The sequence below is a fragment of the Simochromis diagramma genome, unplaced genomic scaffold, assembly GCF_900408965.1.
Source record: "Simochromis diagramma unplaced genomic scaffold, fSimDia1.1 OVJJ01000107.1, whole genome shotgun sequence".
NCBI lineage: Eukaryota > Metazoa > Chordata > Actinopteri > Cichliformes > Cichlidae > Simochromis > Simochromis diagramma.
This window is the reverse complement of record NW_024387209.1, coordinates 1947781-1970482: the sequence shown is the minus strand read 5'-3', so window position 1 is coordinate 1970482 and position 22702 is coordinate 1947781. Positions and strand designations below refer to the sequence as shown.

The 22702-nt window shown below is 42.5% G+C and overlaps 1 protein-coding gene across 7 annotated transcripts in view; it reads left to right on the top strand.

Moving 5' to 3' along the window:
• Window positions 1-22702, top strand: part of agap1 (ArfGAP with GTPase domain, ankyrin repeat and PH domain 1) — a 173532-nt gene that overhangs the window by 140637 nt on the left and 10193 nt on the right. For all 7 annotated transcript variants that reach the window (XM_040051519.1, XM_040051522.1, XM_040051520.1 and 4 more), the window contains 3 exons: window positions 6969-7123; window positions 7693-7783; window positions 9461-9683. In XM_040051519.1, coding sequence (XP_039907453.1) covers window positions 6969-7123; window positions 7693-7783; window positions 9461-9683 — 469 coding nt within the window. The remainder of the gene's footprint in view (window positions 1-6968; window positions 7124-7692; window positions 7784-9460; window positions 9684-22702) is intronic.

The following is a 22702-nucleotide window of genomic DNA, read 5'->3' as shown; positions in this document are numbered from 1 at the left end:
GTGCTTTTGATTCCAGGAAGGAATGAGTTGGTGATTTGCAGAAAAAGATGATGAAACTGGTTTGAGTCACTTACATGTTTAAGCAAGAAGCACTGAGACACTTTTATAACATGAAGGCTAATTCATTAAAGAATCATCAACTTCGATCAAAGAGGGAAAATTAGTTATTAGTGATATTTATAGTATTAGTAGTATAATATATAGTAATATTAAATTATACACCTTTTTTTTTTTTAACCAAAATTAAGGTCAGTACAGAGTTTAACACTCATCATGGACCATAACTTGAAAGTGAGCTACTAGCTGAGCTGTAAACTGAACATGGATTGGTTACTTCTGAAAAAAAAAACTGAAAAAAAAACCTGATATAGTTTTAAAAGAAACTAAATATGTTGCTGTAAATTTTATGGATTTATGACTCACATAGTCAGTTTTAAGGTATTTTTGCAGTCAGTATGGGATGTTTGCCCGACTTGGACTCATAGTTAACCTTCCTGTCCACTTTATATCCATGTACAACATGTTGGAATTGCCATTTTAAATCTTTTTCACCACCTCTTGCTGTCTTAATCAATGTGAAAGTAATGCAGTATTGTCCATGGGGGAAAAAATATATTTATCTAACTTTATAAACCACACAGGGATATTTTCAACCTGCAGTTTGGATGTGTTTCACCTCTAAAGAGTTCTTAGAGTCTTTTTGCTGCAAATCATCCAGTCAGTTCTTTCTCGGTGTGTCCATCTGTGTTTGGTCCAGTGGAGAAAGCATCTGTCTTTCCCTTCCCCTGTATTTCTTTGCCCCACCTGCCTCACCTGTGAGGACACAGCCAACCAAACACCCCCACCCTGGAAGCATGGGCTGTACAGGTGATAATACACCACAATGTGATGTGCGTTTTGTGCGATAGTGTTCCAGAGCATCTTCTGGTGTGATTTCCTCCTTCATGAAGTATCTGCTGTGGTTCGGTTCCTCTCCGTCTTCTGCTCAAGAGCAAAAAAAAATAAAAACACAGAGCCACATATTTCTTTCTTTGAGCGACTTCTGAACAATCGGCTGCAATATTTTCCAGGTTATTAATGTTGTAAAAGGCTGCGAATAATATGGGGAGTAATGACCTGTGTCGCAAAGCAATACTGTGTGCGGTGACATTTAAGGCTTTTAATTTGTGTTTCCCGAGGCCCCCTTTTGTCTCCCTCACGCCTCCCCTCTCATTGCACCTCCCGTCCTCCACTCTCAAACACACATACACCTCCCGCTGAGCCTCGACACCTCACACCCCGGATGGATGATAGGCTTGTATGCATGTCTTGCCCCCCCCCCCCACCCACCCACCCTCTGCCAATCCCCACCTCCTCCCCCTCTTCCTGCCGCCATTCCTCCCTGCGTCTTGTAAATGCTGTATATTTGGTTTGTTCTTTTCTGCCGTTAAAGGTTGCCAGTGTCAGAGTTCACAAATTGCCTCGGCAACACCTCTCTCTGCGCGAATGTCACCCACAGTAGCCGAGAGCGGTGGCAGTAATTACCCGCACAGCGCGGCGTGGTCGGCGTCCGCGTTTGTGTGTGTTTGTGCTCTCGTGCATACATTTAGACACACGCAGCAGCGAATGGAGAAAGAAAAACACAGGCCGAACAGGGCAAGAAAAGAAATCAGGGGGAGTTTTTTGAAGATTTCCTCAGAGGATTTAAAATCTCTTTTTATAGCTTAAAGTCACATTTTGTTTCATTTCCAATCTGAATGAGCAAATTAAACTGTCAAGACAAAGACACGATTTTCTAGAAAGTTCTTCAAAAAATAAGCTTGATTGTTTTCGCCTTCAAAGTTTGGGGTTTAAAGTAACTTTGACAGCTAAATGGTCCTTAAATTAGTTAGAAAAATGAGAAATTACCCAATCCAATGTGCTTGGAAGATCCAGGATGATCTTGGAGGTTTATTTTAATCACGTACAGCAGTGTTACCCATGAACGTGCGATGAAAGAGCTTTAGTTATTTTTAGTGAAATGAACTACTACTGTAAAAAGTCTGAAATAAAGTTGAGGAAAGTAAATTCTTAAAAGTTGTTTCCACATGCAGTAGTTACTCATCAACACGATCATCACGTATGTGAATCTGGCATTTTCTTACTTTTAGCTCCATTTTTGGTCTCCTCCACTTCCTGAGGAAAATATCTGGCCTTTTATCTGCTACATGCTGCATGTTCTGCGACAGCTTTGGACATATTTTGTTCCTGATTTGTTTTTAGACCCTTAGCATTATTTTTGTGAAGATTTATCAACTTTACTTGTCTCTTTTTACACCTTCTAGTCATACAGTGGTCCCTCGTTTATCGCGGGAGTTACGTTCTAAAAATAACCCACGATAAGTGAAATCTGCAAAGTAGCCAACTTTATTTTTTATAATTATTATAGATGTATAAGGCTGTAAAACCCCTCACTACACACTTTATACACTTTTCTCAGTCAGGCATGAACATTTTCACACTTTTCTCTGTTGTTTAAACACTCTCAAAGTTTAAAACTTGTAGAAAAATAAGTCCAGTATTATAGAATGAAACCAAAGGCACCTGCAGGTGATGGCATTTCGTCGACATTCTTGTGTTTGTTGGGGAGAAAACTTACAAACACACAGTACAGCACTTCAGAGTCACACTGCTAGTGATTGAGATTGATGTAAATTTGACAAGCTAAACGCATTCTGTACTGTACAGGAGGCACGGCACAAGATTGATTGACGTTGGTCTGCAGCCAATCAGGACGCAGAACACAATGCGCTGTTTAAAAAAAAAAAAAAAAAAAGCATGCAAAATTGCACCAAAAAAAAATCAACAAAACAGCGAGGCCGTGAAAGGTGAGCCGCGTTATAGCGAGGGACCGCTGTATTGCTTGCATCTTTTTGTGTTAATTTTTTGGACATTTTGTTATTTTTACCTTTTTTTGAGAACATTTTTATTTTTATGACACTTAAGTAATATTACGTATTTATTAACATTTACTAACACTATCAGCAATTTCTTTGTATTTTACAGCAATTTTAGTTGTAGTTTAGAGATTTTTATCATCTTTTTCCAATTTATGTTGTCATTTTATTCCTATTGCTTTTTTTTTCATAATTTTCTAAAATATTTCTCAGGGAGTTCATTCCAAACTAATATAAAATAATGTTATTATTTTATTGATATTTTCTTATATTTTTAAAACTTGTTATATTTTCTCCTTTTTTAGAAGACAATGTGAACATTGAACACTTTTATTATCCTCTGCCCCTCGGCCCGTTTGCAAATTGAAGCTGCACATTCTCAGCATTAATTAAGCTTCATTAATGTTAAAGGTAATTAATTTTAGTCCTTGCACTTACATTTTACTTCTAGCTCCTCACCCTGGATATAAAGCAGCTAAAAGCTCCACATTTCATATTTGACCTATTGAATATAGTTTCCATTTCTAGTTTCTATCATAATATAATCCAGTGAATATTTTTTGGTCTCCACCTCCTCCTGAGCTCTGACATCCTGTTTCTTTTAGCTGTTGGCTGCTCAGAGAACTGAAACTATGAGCTAAAAGAGACTAAAAAGCTCCACAGAGTCATTTTTCTACCATGCTTTAAGATTAGTGTTGCTGCTGAGGTCCAGGCAGGGGTTTCATAGTAAAAGTGGGTGGTGGGAGTGGTTCTTTTCTCCCCTGATTTTATTCATTAGCGGGCTTAGTGCGCTGGGTCAGCATGCAGCATTTAAATCCAGAAACACCGTTTAATTTACGCTGCAGAGAGGCAGAGCCTTTCTGGATTGTTGGTTTCCATAATTGTCAAGCAGCCTCCACCCCTCCCCTTCCCCCTGAAAACAGAGAATCATGGGAATTTAATTATGATGGGATTCTGGCTCTTGACCCTGCAGGGCTGAGGCGGTGCTTGATGGGTGAGCCGTCATTTAGAACGAAGAGGCACCCGGTGTTCACCCAGGAGCTCCGAACACACTCCCTCCCTGCATTATGTACAGTTTGCCCTTCATCAGACACACGTTCATACGCAGAGCTTCGACTTCCTCTGGTCTGAAGATAGTTTGATGATGGTAGCACCCGCTCTGAAGTCACGCAGTGTCCCCGTAAATCATGAAGGACAGCAACAGATGCTCCTAAAATAAAACTCATGTTTTTATGCAATCAAGTTAATAATCAAAGGTCAATAAGCTCCAGGCTATGAATCAGGATCGAGCACTGTGTGAAACTCTGGATGTTTTTCTATATTTTTGTGGAGGTTTAATTTAGTTTAAGTGAAATTATTATAAGTGCTATTATATTATAAGTGCTTTATCTTCAATATTTCTCATGATAACCTGGGGCCCTTTTTCTATTTTTTTCCTGCTTTTTGGGACAATTCTTCTTCTTAGACACCAAAATAAATGTTTTCCATAAAATGTATTTATATTAATGTTTCTTTTAAAGAAAAGTAAAAAAGTTTTTTTTGACACCTTTTTCTGTCATTTTGTTTTTAAATTCTTTCAATTTTTTTATTTTTCCAATTTTTTGTATTTTAAAAAAACTTTTTTTTTAATATATTTTTTAGAAATATTAGTTTGACCAGTGTTTTCTTCCTCTTTGTATATAATTTTACAGATTTTGTTTATTAATGGTTATTAATATAAAGTAACTGGAATTTTTTGTCTAGCTTTCTTCAGATTTTATTTATATTTTTCAAACAAGTTTTCAGACATTTGTGGGGTGAATTTTTCTTTCCTTTAGCTGCTTTTTGAACATTTTATTATTCTCAACTCATTTTCAGTTTGGACCTGCAGGTTTTAATTAGGCTTCATTAATGTTAATGTTGATTAATTCGGTCGCTTCCTCTAAAAACTTATTTCTGGATCCTTTCCCAAAAACATCACCTGGAAAAAAGCAGCTTGAAGCTCCACTTTGGTAAAAATGTCCAACTTTTTTCCACTGTGAGAAAACCTTTTATTAAATATTTTCCTTCACAGTTTGTCCCTCTCGTTTCACTGCTTTCATGAGAAAAGTTCAGTCTCATCATTGTTTCTCTGGATCTCTGCGCTCAGCGGCTGGTTTACTGCACAGATCGGTTTAACCTTGATCCGTTAGCCGGCCCTTGTAAACAGTAGTTTTAATTAACGTGAGCTCATCAGACTCGGGCCGTCAGCCGCCTGCAGCAGCTCACAGATGAAAACGATCCTCGGTTATCTCTAGTAGAGAAACTTTGGAGAGCAAAGGTGTTTTCAATCTCTTCATCTGGAAGTGCGGGGCTTTCTCAGCCCGCCGTTCGCCTCGGGGCGCTTCCTTCCATCCTTACCTTCCGTCCTTCCTCTCCTCGGACAAGGCCATTGATTATCCAGAGCAGAGCCGGAGGGGAGCTTCGGCTCTGCTGCTCTGAGACGATCCCAATTAGCCAAATGACTGGAGTTGAGGAGGAGCAAATGGTCGTTCCCTGGCGGGCCGGCCGTGACCGCTCTCCGACTGATTAAACCCCTCATCATCATCTTCTTCTTCTGCTGCCGCCGCTCGTCATGAACGGCTGCTTCCAGAAACCCTCGCCCGTGTTGTGAGTGATTACCGAGCTCACTGCTGAGATTTTGTCTGAGCCCGACGCCGCGCAGGTTTGGATGGAGGAAAGCATTTCCGGGTCACACCAGCAGAGACGGTGGAATCCTGGGAATTATCAGGCACGCTGGAGGCCATCCTTTGATTAAGTGATTACCCGGTGTCGCCTCCTCTTCCCTGCTGATCGGGGTTAATTGTAAACAGAAGCTGCTTGTAGTCTGATCTGCTGTGGTGATGATACTCAGCCCCCCTCCCATCCCGTCTGTGCGCCCTAACGGTTTCCAAATGTGGCCGACATGTCAACGAACAAATGTGAACATCTGTGGCGAGGCATGGAAGCAGTCGTACAGAAACAGAGGTTTTTCAGCTCCACGAGGTTTACTCAGAAATCCAATCAAATTTTAACGCCGAGCTCCCATTACTGACTTTCCTAACGGTTTCTACTCACCTCATCATAACATTTAGGATTTTGTGTTTGCTCATGTTTGCTAAAATCTGCAGCTGGAAACATAAAGATGGAGATCTGCAGCTGGAAGCTCACCTCATGAGTCATCTGAAGTTTGAAAAAAGCTTTGAAGAGCTAAAAAGTGGATCTTTTAGTCTTTGAACTCAAGAATTAATTCATGTTTATTTAACAGGAAGTGAAAATTGGTGAAGGTTTTCAAATCTAGTCTGAATATCCTGTTTGTTCTAACAGTCGATACGTATCGATGTGGCTCAGTCTGTTAGCTCAGTTACTGTTTTAAAGATCAGCTGGAGAGGTCTGTTGGTTACCGCTCATTTCTGGTATTTTATGTAGTTTAGCTGTAATTTCTTTTCTAATTTTGTGACATTTTTTCAGGTTTTTATACATTTTATTGCAGTAAATCCCATTAGAACTGTCTCAGTGTGGAGACTTTATTTGAATTTACTAAAACGTGATTTTGAGTGAACTGCCCCATTAATGTGTGACTCTGCAGACATGTTGTCAAACCTCGCTGGTGCTGCTTTAAAAAGTGTCCTCGACCCTGAATCCACACAACAGGCTCGCACATACTTGATGTAATTGGCTCCTGATTGTCCCATTAACCTCTGAGGGGGTTCTGTGTAACAGATCCATATGCCCCCCCCTCCAGCTGGCCCTGATTGTAATGACTGGCCTCTCCTGCTGACATGTCTGCAGAGAAGAGGGCAGGATGGTCCAGGGACCCTTAATTTGGGTGATATCCTGGCTACAGGGGGCGGGGTCATGTAGGTCAGTAGAACAGGTGTGCTGTCAAACAATGTGAGAGACAGTTGGTCGTTACAGCCCTCAGCTGAGCATCCACACGTTGTTCTTATTTTTAAATTCTGCATGGCGACTGTTTGATGACGAAGCTTTTGAATCAAAATGGTCAGAGTAAGGTCAGGATGTGTTTTCATCTCTCCCTCTCTCTCTCTCTGACAGAACAAGAGGAGAACTTTGAGTTCACCATCGTGTCGCTGACGGGGCAGACGTGGCACTTTGAAGCCACTTCCTACGAGGAGCGAGATGCCTGGGTTCAGGTCATCGAGAGCCAGATCCTGGCGAGTCTGCAGTCCTGCGAGAGCAGCAAGAACAAGGTGAGCCGAGTTCTCCTGGAGCCTTTCAGTCTCTTCATCGCATCATTTTCACATTTGTCCACATCAGGACCAACAAACATGCGAAATCGCCCTTTAATGCACTCAAACACACACACACGCGCGTTCACTCACATAATTAGAAAATAGCAATTACTGTAGCTCACATTGAGCCTCAGCATTGCCATTTTCCACCTGCAGCAGGCGGCTGCGTCTCATTCGAGGCCTGATGTGTTTACGCCTCAGGCTCTCAGCCGTTTTATTGCCCTCCCACCCAAAAAGAAAGAAGAAAAAAAAAAAAGACGCCGGCCCCCCCTCCCTTCACCAATTCCATTTGTGTATCGTGTTGTTCCTTCACTCTCCGACATTGATGCTCATAACCCAAAACAGCAGCGACTCACATATGCTCAGTGTTTTAAACATTTTTAGCCTAATTGAGAGACAGCGCTGTCAAGAACACAAGAGGTTGATCAGTGTTTAAATCCTATTTTTTTCTCCCTCAAACTGTAAAGTAAACATATATTCAAGAAAAGAAGTGAGCCAGAACTGTTTTTTTTTCTTCTTTGTTTCAGTCTCGTCTGACAAGCCAGACAGAGGCGATGGCTCTGCAGTCGATCCGAAGCATTCGAGGGAACGGTCGCTGTGCCGACTGCGACACACCGAGTGAGTACAAACCACCCACAGTGTCAACAAAACCTTCTCTAACACAACCATTACCCTTCAGTTTACTTCCTAAAAATAAACCATCAGACAGGTCAAGAAAGATGATTCTTAGGGTTCACGCAAGAATGCCTTCTGAGTATCTTCTTAATGGTCAGAGTTAAACTAGACTGAAAGGATTAATTATGTGTAAATGTGACACCATCCAAGAATGGGTCCAGTTATTTCAAGGAGTTGCATAATTTAAGTCCAATTCCTGAAACTCCGTCCATCCTTTAGGTTGTTGTGCAGGATGTTCAGCCTCTCACTGTCCAACTTAGGCTACGTTCACACTGCAGGTCTTAATGCTCAATTCCGATTTTTTGATCAAATCCGATTTTTTTCTGTCTGCTTGTTCACACTACAAATAAAATGTGACAGCAAACGCGCTCTAGTGTGAACCCTCAAAGCGGCATGCATGCGCAAAAAAAGACGTCACACACAACGCGCTCTGTTTAGACCCAAACCAAACAGTATTGTTTGAATGATGGCCATTAATATAAAGACTTGTTCGGACTTTACGTTTCCCAATTTTTCTTTAAGTTATAAAGTTATTTTGTTATTTACATATGGCCTAATAATTATCCTTTTTGCTGTTTTAGAGAGGAGCGGTGCTTCAAAGGATAGTTGCAGATTTCTGTCAGAATCTGCAACTATCTATGTACTATGTACTTATACAGTACAAATAAAATGTTCACGTTTCTCCAACGTTGTCTTCCCAACACTTTCACTAACATCTACACGGGATGACCAGGAAGCATTCACGATGTCTTCTCGGGCGCTTCTCCGGTACTGATAATTGGCGTCTGTCTTGTGTCACTGACGTAAAAGACGGATTTAATGCGACATGACCGTTCAAACAGCAGTCGCTTTCTAAAACATCAGATATGTATCGGATTCAGTACCACAAACGAAAGTGACCCAGATCAGATTTGAAAATATCGGATTTGTGCCGTTCACACTGTCATACCATGATCGGATATGGGTCGCATAGGGTCAAAAAAGCCGGATTTGATGCGCTTTTGCCTGCAGTGTGAACGTAGCCTTAGAGATGCAATCTCTCCCAGCAAGCAGGCCAACATTGTGAGCTTTTCTCAGATCATAATTCTTACAAATGCTCTTTTTGCCCATTTTTGAGACAATAGGAAGGAAGAATACAGTAATGCCTACATTCTTTCTTTATCACATCACATTTAAACTGAAACCAAAAGAAAGAACTTAAGATATAAAATGATGGAGGTCATTTCCAGTTTTGTCCATTTGTTCCCGAATTCGATTTTTTTCGGATTTCAGTTATTGATTACAGACCAAGAAGGTCTGTAATGATGACCAAGGTCTAAAATTCTTCTAGCCTTGTTAGCCACCTTCTACGTACAAATAAAGAGCAATGATTGTCCGGTGCTGGCTTTTACCAACTGTTTAAATTTCATGTCTTGATCTTCCTCTGCAAACACAGTTTAAATAGATAAACTTCCTCATTGACCTTTAAAATAAAGGTTGTTTATCCAGAATTCTTACTTTTTAGGAACCCTTTTAATAATCGTTTTTTGTTATAACATATCAAACAATTAAACCGAAGTTCTTTTTTTTTTCCCCAAAAAGGGTATATTGTCTTTAATAGAGTGAACTTGTCTCCTTCAGACCCGGACTGGGCAAGTCTGAATCTTGGGGCCCTGATCTGCATTGAGTGCTCGGGAATCCACAGGAACCTGGGCACTCACCTGTCCAGGGTTCGCTCTCTAGACCTGGATGAGTGGCCGCTGGAGCTCATCAAGGTGATGTCGGCCATTGGCAACGAGCTGGCCAACAGCGTGTGGGAGGCCAACGCTCAGGGACGCCTTAAACCTGGACCGGACGCCAGCAGGTAGGAAATGTAGAAAACATCTAAGGAAAAGAGTTTGGCTCCACTGGGAGGTTAGAATTGGAAGTGTAGTCTGAAGAAATGACGAGATTCTAAAGATGGCTGTGGTTGTTTCTGGTGCAGCAGGAAGTGACAGGATTACATCGAAGCTACAGGGAATAATTTCTCATAATCTCTCATCTCTCAGGTCAGGGCAGCAGTCCTGACGTTGCTTATTGGTTGGAAGTACTACTGTTTTTAAATAAATAGTGAATAGACGAGGACCCAGACATGAGCCTTGTGGAACGCCATTTCTAAAACTGTCTCCAAGAGAGAAGACATTCAGCAAAAACTTTACTTCCTATAAAGTGAGTCATTGTTGTGTTAGATCTTAGATCTCATTTTTTTGTATATTAAAAGTTGGATATCAGTGCAGTGCTGCCAGCTGCAGGCAGGGAGCAGTGTTTCAGTGTGTGGCTCAGCAGGGTTCACACTGAGTGTGTTGATATTGACAGAAATGTCACACAATAAAAAGCCCACCTCTGTGTGCACTGTCTTGTAGACTACAGGGGATAGTAACAAATCGGTGAACTTCAGCGTGACGTTGGTGTTGATCAGCATGTACCTGCATGTTTGTGTGTGTGTGTGTGTGTGTGTGTGTGTGTGTGTGTGTGTGTGTGTGTGTGTGTGCATGCTGTGTAATTATCGGATGCTGCAGCCCTGGGAAGCCAGCAGCCATCATAACAAATTAGAGCTGACTGCCATCCGCATGAAGATCGACTTCCCCGTCCTCCCCCCCTCCACTCGCCCCCCTGACGCTCATTAGTCAACAGAAGCACTTTATAATTACTCCCCTCCAACACACACTGATGCACACTCACTTATACATACACAAACATTTTTACCCTACATGCACCGAGACAAAACAAATACATGTAAACAAATGAATATTACAAGCGGTGTTCCTTTAGTGAGTCCAGCTATCCGAAATATCTTCAACATGCCAACTCAAGCAGCACAACAACTGTATGAAAACTGTACACACAGCTATACTTTCTGCTGTGCTTTTTTGAGATTTAGTGCTTGAGTCACTTATTACTCGTCCTCTTAACAAAGGTTTAAATGTGTCAGACTTAATTGTATTAATTTCAGAGAAAATATAAATTCCTGATCGTGGACCCATCATCCTAATCAATTAAACATACGTTGAGCTGAAACTGCAATGCAATCACAGTAACAAAATTTACAAAGTCCTTCATATTTTCAGCTAACAGAGAAACTTGAAGGATTTTATTCTTGATTACATTTATGCTTAACTAGTTTATGGTTTGGGGTTTTTTTCTGCTAAAAACAAAAGCAGACAAATATATTCATGCAAGATCTTCACAGCCTAGTAATAAGACTTGAATCTCAGGTTAGTGTGCATGAGAAATCAAATTTTCAGTATAAAAACAATGTAAACGTACTTACAATAATTTTTAAATAACTACGTTAAAGCCAAATTAATATCAGTAAGAATTAAAGTGATGCGAGTGAATACAGCACTTAAAAATATGTATACAATAAATCAAAATCCAGGTTAAAGTTGGACATAAAAACACATGGAGATGCCTACAGTCGATATATTTGAGTTCAGCTTTACGACTGTATCCGCTTAGCTGAATACACACAACACAAAAACACACACACTCACTCACACTGAGCGATCCTTGGATATCGACGTGCCATTAGCCCTCCTCCATCAGGGCACTAATGCTTTTATTGTTGCTCATGTTCCTATTTATTTATGAATCTGAAGCATGTTTCCCCCTGAAGAGATTAGAGGAGGAGGTCAATATTATCTCAATTAACCCGCGACGCTCCACTGCAGCTCCATCTCTCTCCTCCCCTCTCTCCCCCATCGCTGTCCTGTCGATAGTATTTATCAGTCCATTCCTTAAGTGGCTCGCTGTTTGTCGTTTCCCCTCCATAAATCCTGGTTTTCTTTCTATCTTTACTCCTCCTTCTCTGATTTTTCCATCGTTTCTCCACCTCTGACTGCTATTTTTTACCCCGTGACTTCTACACCTTCTGTGACTGGCTTTTTTTAGTCCTGCATTTCACCTCTAAGATTACACAAAGGCTATTTTAACCCTCCCGATGTTAAAGCTGGAAACCTGTTTTGTTCTGGGCACTCAAAAATTACTCAAGATTTAATTATTAACGCTCTAGTAAGACATTCACCTAATAATTGTTTATTTTCCTATTGTATTGTACTCTTAGTCTAAACAAAATAAGCAAATGAAAATACACTTTTTCTAAATTATAAGTCAGGGTGTTGTGTGAAATTTTTACACTGATAGTGGCTACTATAAGGTTGTTTAACAGCATCTGTGTTTCTAAATCCACACCTGAATTTTTCTTAAATTTTCTCACAGGTTTTTTTAAACTTATGTATATAACAGGATGTAGTTGAGGTGCTAAAATGCTGCCTTTGTCCCTCATCATAGTAGTATTTATCCATGGAGGGGTCTCTCACACGTTCCCTGAGACACAGTGGGAGGAAGGCGTGGAGCTTTTATGACAGCTTTATGGAGTGCCAGTGACGGTCTATGAAATGATATGTAGAAGCTGTGTCACCGAGGTTGCATTCACTCAACGCCTACTGCTCCTCTGAAATTACAAACCATCGCTGGGGTTACAGGCATGTAACTGCTGATAAATACAAACCAATACAGTCGCACTAAAAACACAAAACTTGTGTGGAGGGGGTTAAAAAAACATCATATGCTATGCTAACCATCAATGATATTTTCTTAGCCTGTAAGAGAGTATCAGCTGCATATAAACATAGTAGAAATTGATAATTACCTTGATTTGTCAAAGGGTGGTCTTGCTGGAGCCACTTAACATTATGTTTTATTCCTCTGGGCACCCATTTAGGTTAAATTTTTAACTGTTAGATTTAAATAGAAGTCCACAATAACATGAGGGAGAAGCTATTGAGAACTGGTACATATTTGCCTTCTCAGATCACACGATTCTGGCACAACTTCACTTCATGGAGAAGAGCAAGCATGTAAAAATCCTGAAATTCTAACATTTGTGCTATGAAGAACAACTTCATTGCTTGACCAACATGTCCTGGCCTGTAGCCTTCGAAAGAAGAGTCGATCAGATTAATGAAATGTTGTAGTTAAACTGTGTAACTTCAGAAAATAGTGTAAATGTGGCCAGATTTGAGTTACACTCAAAAGTAAATAAACCTAAAATCGACATGAGGATGAGGAGTTGTGGAGCCCCACTCTGCTGTTGACATATTTACCATTTTTGGTATGGAAATGCATCTACTTAAATCATTTAGTGGCTTAACGTCCTCTTGCATTGTGCACTAAATTTCTGCAAATATGTGAAAACATCATCCAAATCATAAATCTCTCCACATTCAACAAGAACCGTGACTAAAACCTGTGTAAAAGAAGAGGAATTGGTTGAGGAATGAGACAAGGCCGGCAGAGGCTTTGTCCAGGCAGCAGGAGGAATGGGAGGGAGTGTAAGGGAAGAGGAGGTTGGGAGGGGTGGCTGATAGATGGAAAAATGCCCTCCCCTCGTGGTCTCTCAAGTGAGTAATAGAGGCCGAAATTTCATTTTGCAAGTGGCTGATTTAATGATCCAAAGGGTAATTAATGGCCTGATTATCTTAATGTTAAATATGGCCAGCAGCAATTACGCTGACCTCCTGTCTGTCAAGGTCTGGCCCCCCACTCTCGCCTCCCAATTAGGTCCTGTTTGGAGGTTTGGTGGGGGGGTGGAGAGAAGGAGGAAGAGTGAGAATTAGAGGAAAGGAAAGGAATGGATGGAAGAAAGAGGAAGCGTGTAGAATGGCAGAACAAGAGGGAGGTACAACGAAAGGTGAGGAGAAGATAGGTAGAAAACAAAGAGGAGGCAGAAATTTGGAGGGAAAAAAGAAGTGATGCTGGGAGGGGGTTGGATGGATGAGAAGAGGAGGCGCATTAGTATGACCGTCAGTATTAAACTCCTCCATTTTTTTTTCTCTCCTCCCCTCCTCTGTCAACTCCCCCGGTGGACCGGAGGGAGGAATTATGTTCGGAGAGATCGCGCCTCACCTCCGTGGCGTCGCCCCCCCATCCAATGAGATATGTGACAGGGCCGAGCCCCGCCATCTCCAGCTGTTGTCATCATCTCTTTATCTTCCCTGGTTCGTCCTCCTCCCCGCGCGTCTGCCCACAGCGACGGCTGGTCCAGGTCTCATTAACATCAGCGAGTCGCGGTGAGGATGAGGAGCGAGTACTGTCGCTGCTAATCGTTTTAGGGCTGGAGCTCATCGCGCCGAATGCAAGGTCTTGCCACGCCTGCTCAGCGCTGCAATGCTTCACAGTGAGGGGAGATACTTGTTGACGTGCGTCGCTCGCAGTGGCAAAGAAGGGAACAGGGCAGGTTGGGTACAGTGTGGATGAACACCAACTGTGCCAGCTCTGCTGCGCCAGAGGGATCCTGTTAGAAGTATTTATTTTCTTGCTGCTCACAAACCACAAAAAGGCTCCGTTGTCCTCTAAACGTTCCCATTAACCTCTGGCTGCCCCGCGGTCAGCCGTCATCACCTCAGCTGGCATGGTCGCCCGGTGCCACGGCCCAGCTGAGGCCACTGCTGAAGGGGCTGCTAAGTTTGGGCTCTCTGCCCATCCCGGAGCACCCACAGGGGCCTCGCAGGCTCCGTCGACACTGCTGCCGCAACACCCCGAGTCTCCGGTTCTCGGCGCCGCGGCTCATTGTTTTAATTACGTGTCAAGTGGCGCATCAACACCAGCACCTTAGGCCTGCTCGGGCTCAGCGTGTTAGCAGGCCTGAGCGGACAGCAAGTGACAGCACCGCTAATCCAAGCTCCTGGCCACTGGACTGGGAAGGTGATTGCTGGCAACATGGTTGGCGGCCCCCTCCCTCCCCCTCCACCGTTACTTCTCTCACGCCAACTGCTGACCTTTGGTAGTCTGTCGCAGAGGGTCAGCGTCTTCCCCTGTTTATGTACACACACACACATCTGAGTATGCTCACAGCCTGTGTTCATTGTTTCACTGAGATCTTCTGCTGAGATGGAGATGATAAACCAAACGCTGTCCAGTGCTTCCAGTCACTTACCTGCAGCCATACTACCAGCAGTATATGCGCCTCTGAATCATGAATCATGGTGAAATCAAGGATTCAAACAGGTTTATTATTACTATCAATTCACTGCTCGTTAACAGATTTAAAAAAAAGAGTTTACGTCCTGCTGAAAGCCGTCACATCAGTTTTCAGTGTGAACAACAGGGGGAGGCAGAGGTATGTAGATGCTGGGGAGCCACACCTTAATTAGACAGTAGAAAAATGAGCATGAATGAGGTCGGCAAAAGGATGAACTCGCAGGGCCATGCATCGCGGTGCCGCCACGCACTTAACATCGGGGCCCGCATGACAAATACGTGGCCAGTAATAATTCAGCAGCAGGTCTGTCGGCGCTGGGAGCCAGGAGAGGGGAAAGAAAAAGGGCCCTTTATGGGAACAGATTAGTCTTGTTCCCCCCTAAGAAAAGGCCAGCGCTAACAGATTTAAAATTAGACCGGGGGCTTTTAATCTGGACCGGGGTGCAGGTGCGGCGGGCGGCCCGACAAGGCAGCAGGATTGGGCTCAGGGGACCAGATGGGGCGACCAGGAGGAATGGGGCAGCCACATCACAACATAATTGCCCCCCAGGGTCAGAGCCAGTGGTGGGGAGGAGGGGACAGCCCTGCTTCATATCCCATAAAACCCAAACTGATATCCTCCACTCACACACACACCTCCCCCTCTCTACTGTGTGATCATAACACAGATTGGACTGGTGTGATTTGAGATGGACACATGCAGATCAGATGGTGATACAGGACGATTTGAAGTTATTAATTACAGCCAGTCACTGATGGAGGTCCTTAGCCTCCCTCGGGTGTCAGAGGTGTTTGCGGCCACCTCGTTTTAATTCATGTTGGCGGTTCATGCATAAAAACACAAAAGATTATCACATATTTCTATTATTCATCAGCTCTTTTTAAGGAATAGGGGCAGTTTGAAATTTTTGTTAATTTACTGTATGTTAGCCTCATTTTGCTACAGAAACTGCTGACTGACTGACTGAGTGCTGTTGAGCTTAGGGGCTCCAAACAGGGCCGAGTACAGCCTGCTCTGTTAGAGTGGACTTTTGGCCAAAGTATATGAGACTTCAGTTGAAATGTAGCATCGATTTTCTGAACCAAACCCTAAACATTTGCCCATAGTTCAAATTTTCTATCATATTTAATTCGTTTACTGCAGTTTTTTGTTACTGTGTTCAGGTATGAATACCTGGAGAGAGGTAGTTTACCTGTCTGCCCTTCGTAAGTAATAGGATGAACTGATGGGCTGCACAAAGTACTTTGAACCCTAAATCAAAACTACTTTAGTCTAAGAGCTGTGAATTAGCAGAATAGGTCCAGACACCAAAGGCAGTGGAGTAAATGTGTTTAAAGAATGAGGCATCACACCTCCAACCCTGCATTTAGTGAACACCCAGCTTTGCCACCTGAACTACAGCCGCCCTATTTAACATGCATGTGGGCAGAAGTGTCAGGCCTGAAATAGATGTCACCGTGTCTCCCATGAGGCCGGACTCACTCTGTATCCGTATGCATGCGTGGGATTATCTGCATACATGTGTGCTCGTGTATCCATTTGTGCAGATCGAGCAGGGCTCTGTTTCATCTGCGGCGGATAACTAGCTGATCCCGCCTGCCATCATCTCTCTGTTATTATCTGCAGCCCCTGCAGATCCGAGGCGGCCCCATGGCCTGCATTTTAAACAGCACACACACACCCGCGCGCACACACACTTGCAGAGAGGAAGCAGGAGAGCCTCCTGACAGGCAGGGCCAGTGCAAACGTTGAAAAATAATTGGCCCCTACATTCTAATTCATCTGTAAAAGGGAGGCCTTGATTAAATTAGTCCTAATAGACATTATTTTGTACATGACTGCCCCGCCGCTGTTCGTAACCGCGTCCCCCGACTCGCCTAACAAGCCCTCCAATTTACTATTGACATTAAGCCTGCTGACACGAGCCAATCACCGGACCATTCATCGTTTGTCATCGCGGCGAGGTTATGCTAATGTGGGCTAAAAGCACAAACTAAATGCACATTCTTTATGCCTGAGTCATCAGATTAACCTCGCTGTCCTCTGCCCCCCCTCCCCTGCCTTATTTTAATAATGAAGAAATAAATAACGCTCTCCACATGCGTGACTCGGTCCGTCCTCTCAGCTCGCCGGATTCTCTGGGCTCCTGCTTGCCGTAAGCTAGCGGGGGCTGGCTCCTGGAGCAGAAATGAATCTGTGCGCCGTCGGTACGAGTCCCCCTTCCTCTCCGCTCCCCCTCCTCCCTTTGGCTAATTGGCTCAGTCGGCAAATTGCTCATACAATAAAGAAAAGGGAGAAAGGGGGTGGAAAAACTCGAGGACAGAGTTCTCCTCGCGTCGGCCGGTAATGTGTTTGGATTGAATGGGTTCACTGCGAGCTGCGGCCGGCTGGTAAACATTTCAAACACTGAGCCATGACGATACACTTAAGAAAAATTGTCCTCTTTTATTTGTGATTTGTGCTAATTCACACATTGTGTTCACATCTTTTAGAAGGAAGTGATTTGTTTGTGGTTTTCACTCATGCATTTAGTGAACGCGTTTTATGCCTCAGAAATGAAAGCAAAGCACAGAAAAGAGGACTTTGTTCGGGTGAGGAAAAGGGTTGGATGTTTGTCCAAGAAGTTAAATTCTCAGGGTATTTTTAAAGAGTTTGGATTTCATAAATATCTATTAAAATACAACAGACTTGTTCAATAATATAATGGTAGGACTTGTTTCCATCAGTATTCCCACCAACAGAACATTGAAAAGACAAATGACCAACCGTATTCCTTAGATATTAAAATCTGAGGAATATAAATTGGACACAGTTACTGTGACATCACCCACTGCAGTGGTCCCCAACCATTTTTGCGCCACAGACCGGTTTAATGTCAGACAATATTTTTATGGACCGGCCTTTAAGGTGTCTCGGATAAATACAACAAAATAAAACGATACCACAGTTTTTTGTCTTGGTCGTATTTTGTAAATATAAGAATAAACGCGAATTCACTGTGTAATTGTGTATTATAAAAAAGTGTATTAGCAGCGTCCTCCTGAAATGCACCAACAACATTGAGAGTAACATCCTCCTCTCTGCCCCTTAATGCTCTCTGGTAGCTATGGTAACGCCTAAATATTTATTTCAAAATAACACACACAACTACAACACGGGAAAAGACCCAGGGAAACCGAGTTAACGATAAAAACCCTGAACACCATCAATTTCATCCCGAGCCTAAAATCTCGCGGCTGGGTACCAAACTGGTCCGTGGCCCGGGGGTTGGGGACCGCTGACCTACTGGTTTAAAGAGTCCTGTTTTAAAGCCTTCATCACACCTCCTTCCCTGAGACCAATTAGTAGCCGTATTTTAAAGGCTGGGCGGTGCGCTAAGTTTCTAAGTCCTAAGATTTCAGTCACCAAATTGGATCACATACTTGTTGGGACAGTCTTTCAGTACAATTAACAGCACAGCAAGCCTTATTATTCATCAGATAACTACATTAAAAATGTCCATAGACAGATAGACATAAGCTATCACTATATGCTGATGATGAGATTATACTTTTGATTTACTGATTCCAAAATCAGTGTGTGTGTGGGGGGGGGTAGCAGGCATTTTTGGACATTTTAACATGAGTCTATGAGGATGGACTCACTTTTGGAGCCTGCCTCTAGTGGCCATTAGAGAAACTACATGTTTTGATAGTCACTTATCAATTACGTGTTTTACGAAGCTGTAGCATCAGTTTTGATTATCTGTAAACTTAATATATTTTTTCATTTGCTGATCAGAGTAACAGGACACTTAAAACAAAGGTATTTAAAGCACAAGTTGGTGTTACCTTATGAAAGAAGTTAAAATTAAGCTTTGCCTGACACATACAAACAGACCCATATCAGATGATTTCAGATACATCACCGGCCTCAGAAATGTTGCTTCAGCTGAGCTGTTGCACCGTTTAAATGTCTATTAATGTTTAATATATGTATTTTTAGATCAGGCTATTGTTTTTATTTTGTACATAATGCTAATATTTGCAGTAAAACCCCTGTTTTAATCATTAGCTGCCTTTTTTCCCCCTCTGCTGCCTCCTGTGCTACAATAAAATCTCACCTTGATGTGTTTTAAATCAAGCTACTGATTAATCTGGCTCTTGGCTTTGTCCTGTCCAAACCCTGTTACTGCGTTAACCCCCCCCCCCCCCCTTTTTTTTTTTTTTTGTGGTCAGACAGGTCCACTCATCTGCATCCAGCTAATCTAGTAGCAAATGTTAATGGCTTTCCCGGCCACGAGGCCCAAGCCTTCAGGGTCACCACTGTCTTTGCTGAGGCCACTTCCTCTTTTGGACCGGTGACAGGAGGCCCTGAAATTCCCACAGAGGAAGCCTTTTTCAGTTTGATGTAGACATTAAGTCAGGTTATTCCTAACAGGAGCAACATTGAATAGAGCATCCATGTGGTTACATACTGTCGTCGTGGTATAATTGTAACCTGTTTAACCCTGTTAGGGCAAAGTCAGTAATAAAAAGTGACCCTATTCTTAGTGGGGGGTTTGTTTTGGGGGGAGGGGTTTAGTTTGTTTTTGTGGTATCCTGATTGCTGAGACTTGGGAGAACTGTTTTAAAAGCCGATAGCAGTATGTATACCTGTTAATATGACAGTGTGCAGGCTTGTTACATCTTGATCAAAGAACCATTTATCCAAATATTATTTATTTATGAAAGAATCAAGAAGTTTAATCTTTGTTTGCAGACTTTTGATTCAGATAAAACATGTAGGCTCTTTAATTGTCAAAAATACTGAATATAAATGTATGGACAAATTGAAGGCATCTTCACATGTGATTCATGGCCATATCATCGTGATCTCGTCAGATCTTAGATGTCTCTAAACCAAATGGGCTAGACTTCAGTGCCAAAAAGGTGCTGTTATAACCCAGATATCGATTTTTTTTTTCTGGAAATTGCATTTTAAAAATTGTGAGAAGTCTGATATTTGAGGACAAGACAATTACCCTTTCACAGCTTTGAATATGCTATTAAAGGGTAAGGAGTGTCTTCTCCTTGGATTAAAGGTATCTTTGGGAAACTTTCCCAATAGGACGAGTGTTTTCTTGAGAATAAGGAAATGAAGGTCATGTCAAAGTTTCGTACATGGTTCGGAAACGAGTTAACATTCCTGATTTGTTCAACAGCTACAAATTAAGCAGAACTTTATTCTTGTTGAGTCCTCCTGTTTCTGATTTATGATCTACCTCCAAGATGGTGTTGGACCGATTTGTTTCCATTGTCCAGTTGTGGTCATGACGAGCTAACGTTGATGCATTCCTGGACTACTATCATTGCAATATGCAGTGGATATTTCTTTTACACTAGAGAAGATGCCCCTGATATTTTTACCTTCCTGCTGTCTCTCTCTCCTTGGGTCTCTTCCTTTATATCTGTGGTTGCTTCTCCTTTTCCACCTCTTTTTATGAAAACTCCCCCTTTCCTCCCCCCTTCAGTATCTGTGAAACATCACTGGAGCATTGCGTTTCACCCCAGAGATCAGCTTCCCATCGGTTTGCTCCATTTCTCCTCCACCTCTTCTCCCACTCTTTCTCTCCTCATTTGCATCATCTCTGTCTCTCCTGTCCGAATTAACCCCTCCATATCTGTCTAATACAGTCTCATGGCTGACTTCAGCCCAACTCACCCCTCCCTCCCCACACAGAGACCTTTCTCACCCCACCACCCTCCCTTTAATTATCTGTGCCTATCCAAGGGCAGCTAACGACCAGCTAGAAAGGCTAATTGATTTCAGCCTCTTCTCTTCTTCTTTCGTCTCATCTTCTCTTTTCTGCTGTAAGATAAAACAAAGCACGCATGTTTTCTGCATGGATTTAAAGCAGAATTAGTGGCTCATTTTGCTCCTCACCTTGTTAGAAGCCCCTCCATTTGACGGTGATTTATCTTAAATGCACATTAGGTCAGGCAGCTAGCTGATGCTCTTATCCACGCTCTCTATCTATCTATTAATCTATTAATTAGAGGGCTAATTAGGCTAGAAGAGAAGCCACTGACACCATGTCACTCTTAACCCCCGAATCCTACCGCTCATTACCACACACACACACACACACACACTCTGTAATTAATGACGGGCTTTAACAGCAGTGTAGTGGCTCATACATCTCAGCTTCTCTCTGCAGGCTGAGCTGAGCTGGAGAATACTCTTTTTATCTGCATTTAACTTTTCTTTATTTTTACTTCATGCATGAAAAACTCAGACAGGACATTACCAAATCTGTTAGATATATGTTTAACCCCCTAAGCCCTACTGGGTTGGACTCTTTGTGCTTTACAGCAATGTAGAGATTCACAAAGATGCTGGAAACACAGGTTTTGGTCCACATTGACATGATAGCGTAACACAGCTGCTGCTGATCGGCTGCACATCCATGATGAGAATCCTCCGGTCCACCACATCCTAAATGGTTAGCTAGTGTTTTTCCAATCTTTTTTTAAATTTTAGCTTCAATCATTTTGTTTAGCTGACAAAGGTGGCACCAAGGTGTGGTCTTCTACTTCTGTACTCCACCCACTTCAGGGTGTGACATGCTCTGCTTTCAGAGATGCGCTGGGTGGTTATTTGAGTTACTCAAAGTTTGAGTTATTCTCAGACTTCTCTCAGAGAAACGCTGCTCACTGGGTATTTTCTCGTTTTCAGATCATTCTCTGTGAACCCTAGAAGTGGTTGTGTGATAAAATCCTGGTAGTTCAGCAGTTTATTAAATGTTTGGACCAACAACCAGGTGGAACCAGGTGTGTTCAAGGTGGAAATAACATCTCTTTCTCATTCTGATGCCCTGTTTGAACATCATGTCCCCTCGACCATATCTACCTGAATACATTGAGTTGCTCCTGTGTGATTGTCTGATTTAGATATTTGCTTTAAAAGCAACTGATGAGCAGGTGTATCGAACCAAGTGGCTGGTGAGTGAGTCCTGAAACACTGAGTGGCATATTTTAGTCATCTGGCATCCAGACAGTGTATTTGCAGAGGGGAGGCCTCAGTGAAGCCAGAACAATAGAACAGTGAAAGAAAAGATAGCAAACAGCGACAGTTTAGCCCTCACTGTGTTTGTGGTGATTTTCTTGCTGGTAGAATTTGAGACAGATTAGAAAGGAGTATTGACTTTGAGTATCAAAGTTTTTTGTTGTTGTTTTTTTTTTTTTTAAGTTGAAATGGCCTCATTTCTGGTTTTGTGAGGTTCTAAATAAAATTAGTCATCAGATTAATTTTCCACTTGTTCTACCTGACAAATATAAATATAAAAAAGGATAAGATACATTTTATTTATCCTAAAACTTGAGAAATTATTGTTGAGTTACTAAGTAGAAGTCTTTGCTCTTGCTTCCATCAAACTGTATTCAAAGTGTTCATTTCTGCTGTTGAGGATCCATCGGGCTCTTTCTGGTGTCAGGTCTCTTCAGGTTTTGTTTGGTGGTAATTATGGTAATTAGCCTGGTGTGATTATCGGGGTGTGTGTGCTGGTATTCAGCTCTCTGTCAATGCTGTGTTGTGGGGTCGTGGGCAGATGACCCTCTTAAACACACACACACAGAGCGGTGGGGGAGCAGCTGGTGGGACGTCCAACGGTGGTCGGTCACTCGGCCGGGCCTCTGGCTTTAGCCGGGCAGGAAACTCGGTGTGTATGTAAACACAGCGGAACAAAGCGGCCGCTCAGGGGTAACATTGACACACACACTGGATACACGCACACACACAATGAGAAGTCTCCAGAGCTCAAACAACAGACAGGAAATCGGAGAAGCACAGTGGGTCCAGTGTGGCGCCCTGAGTGACCCCCAAACAAAATCACACTATGCCCC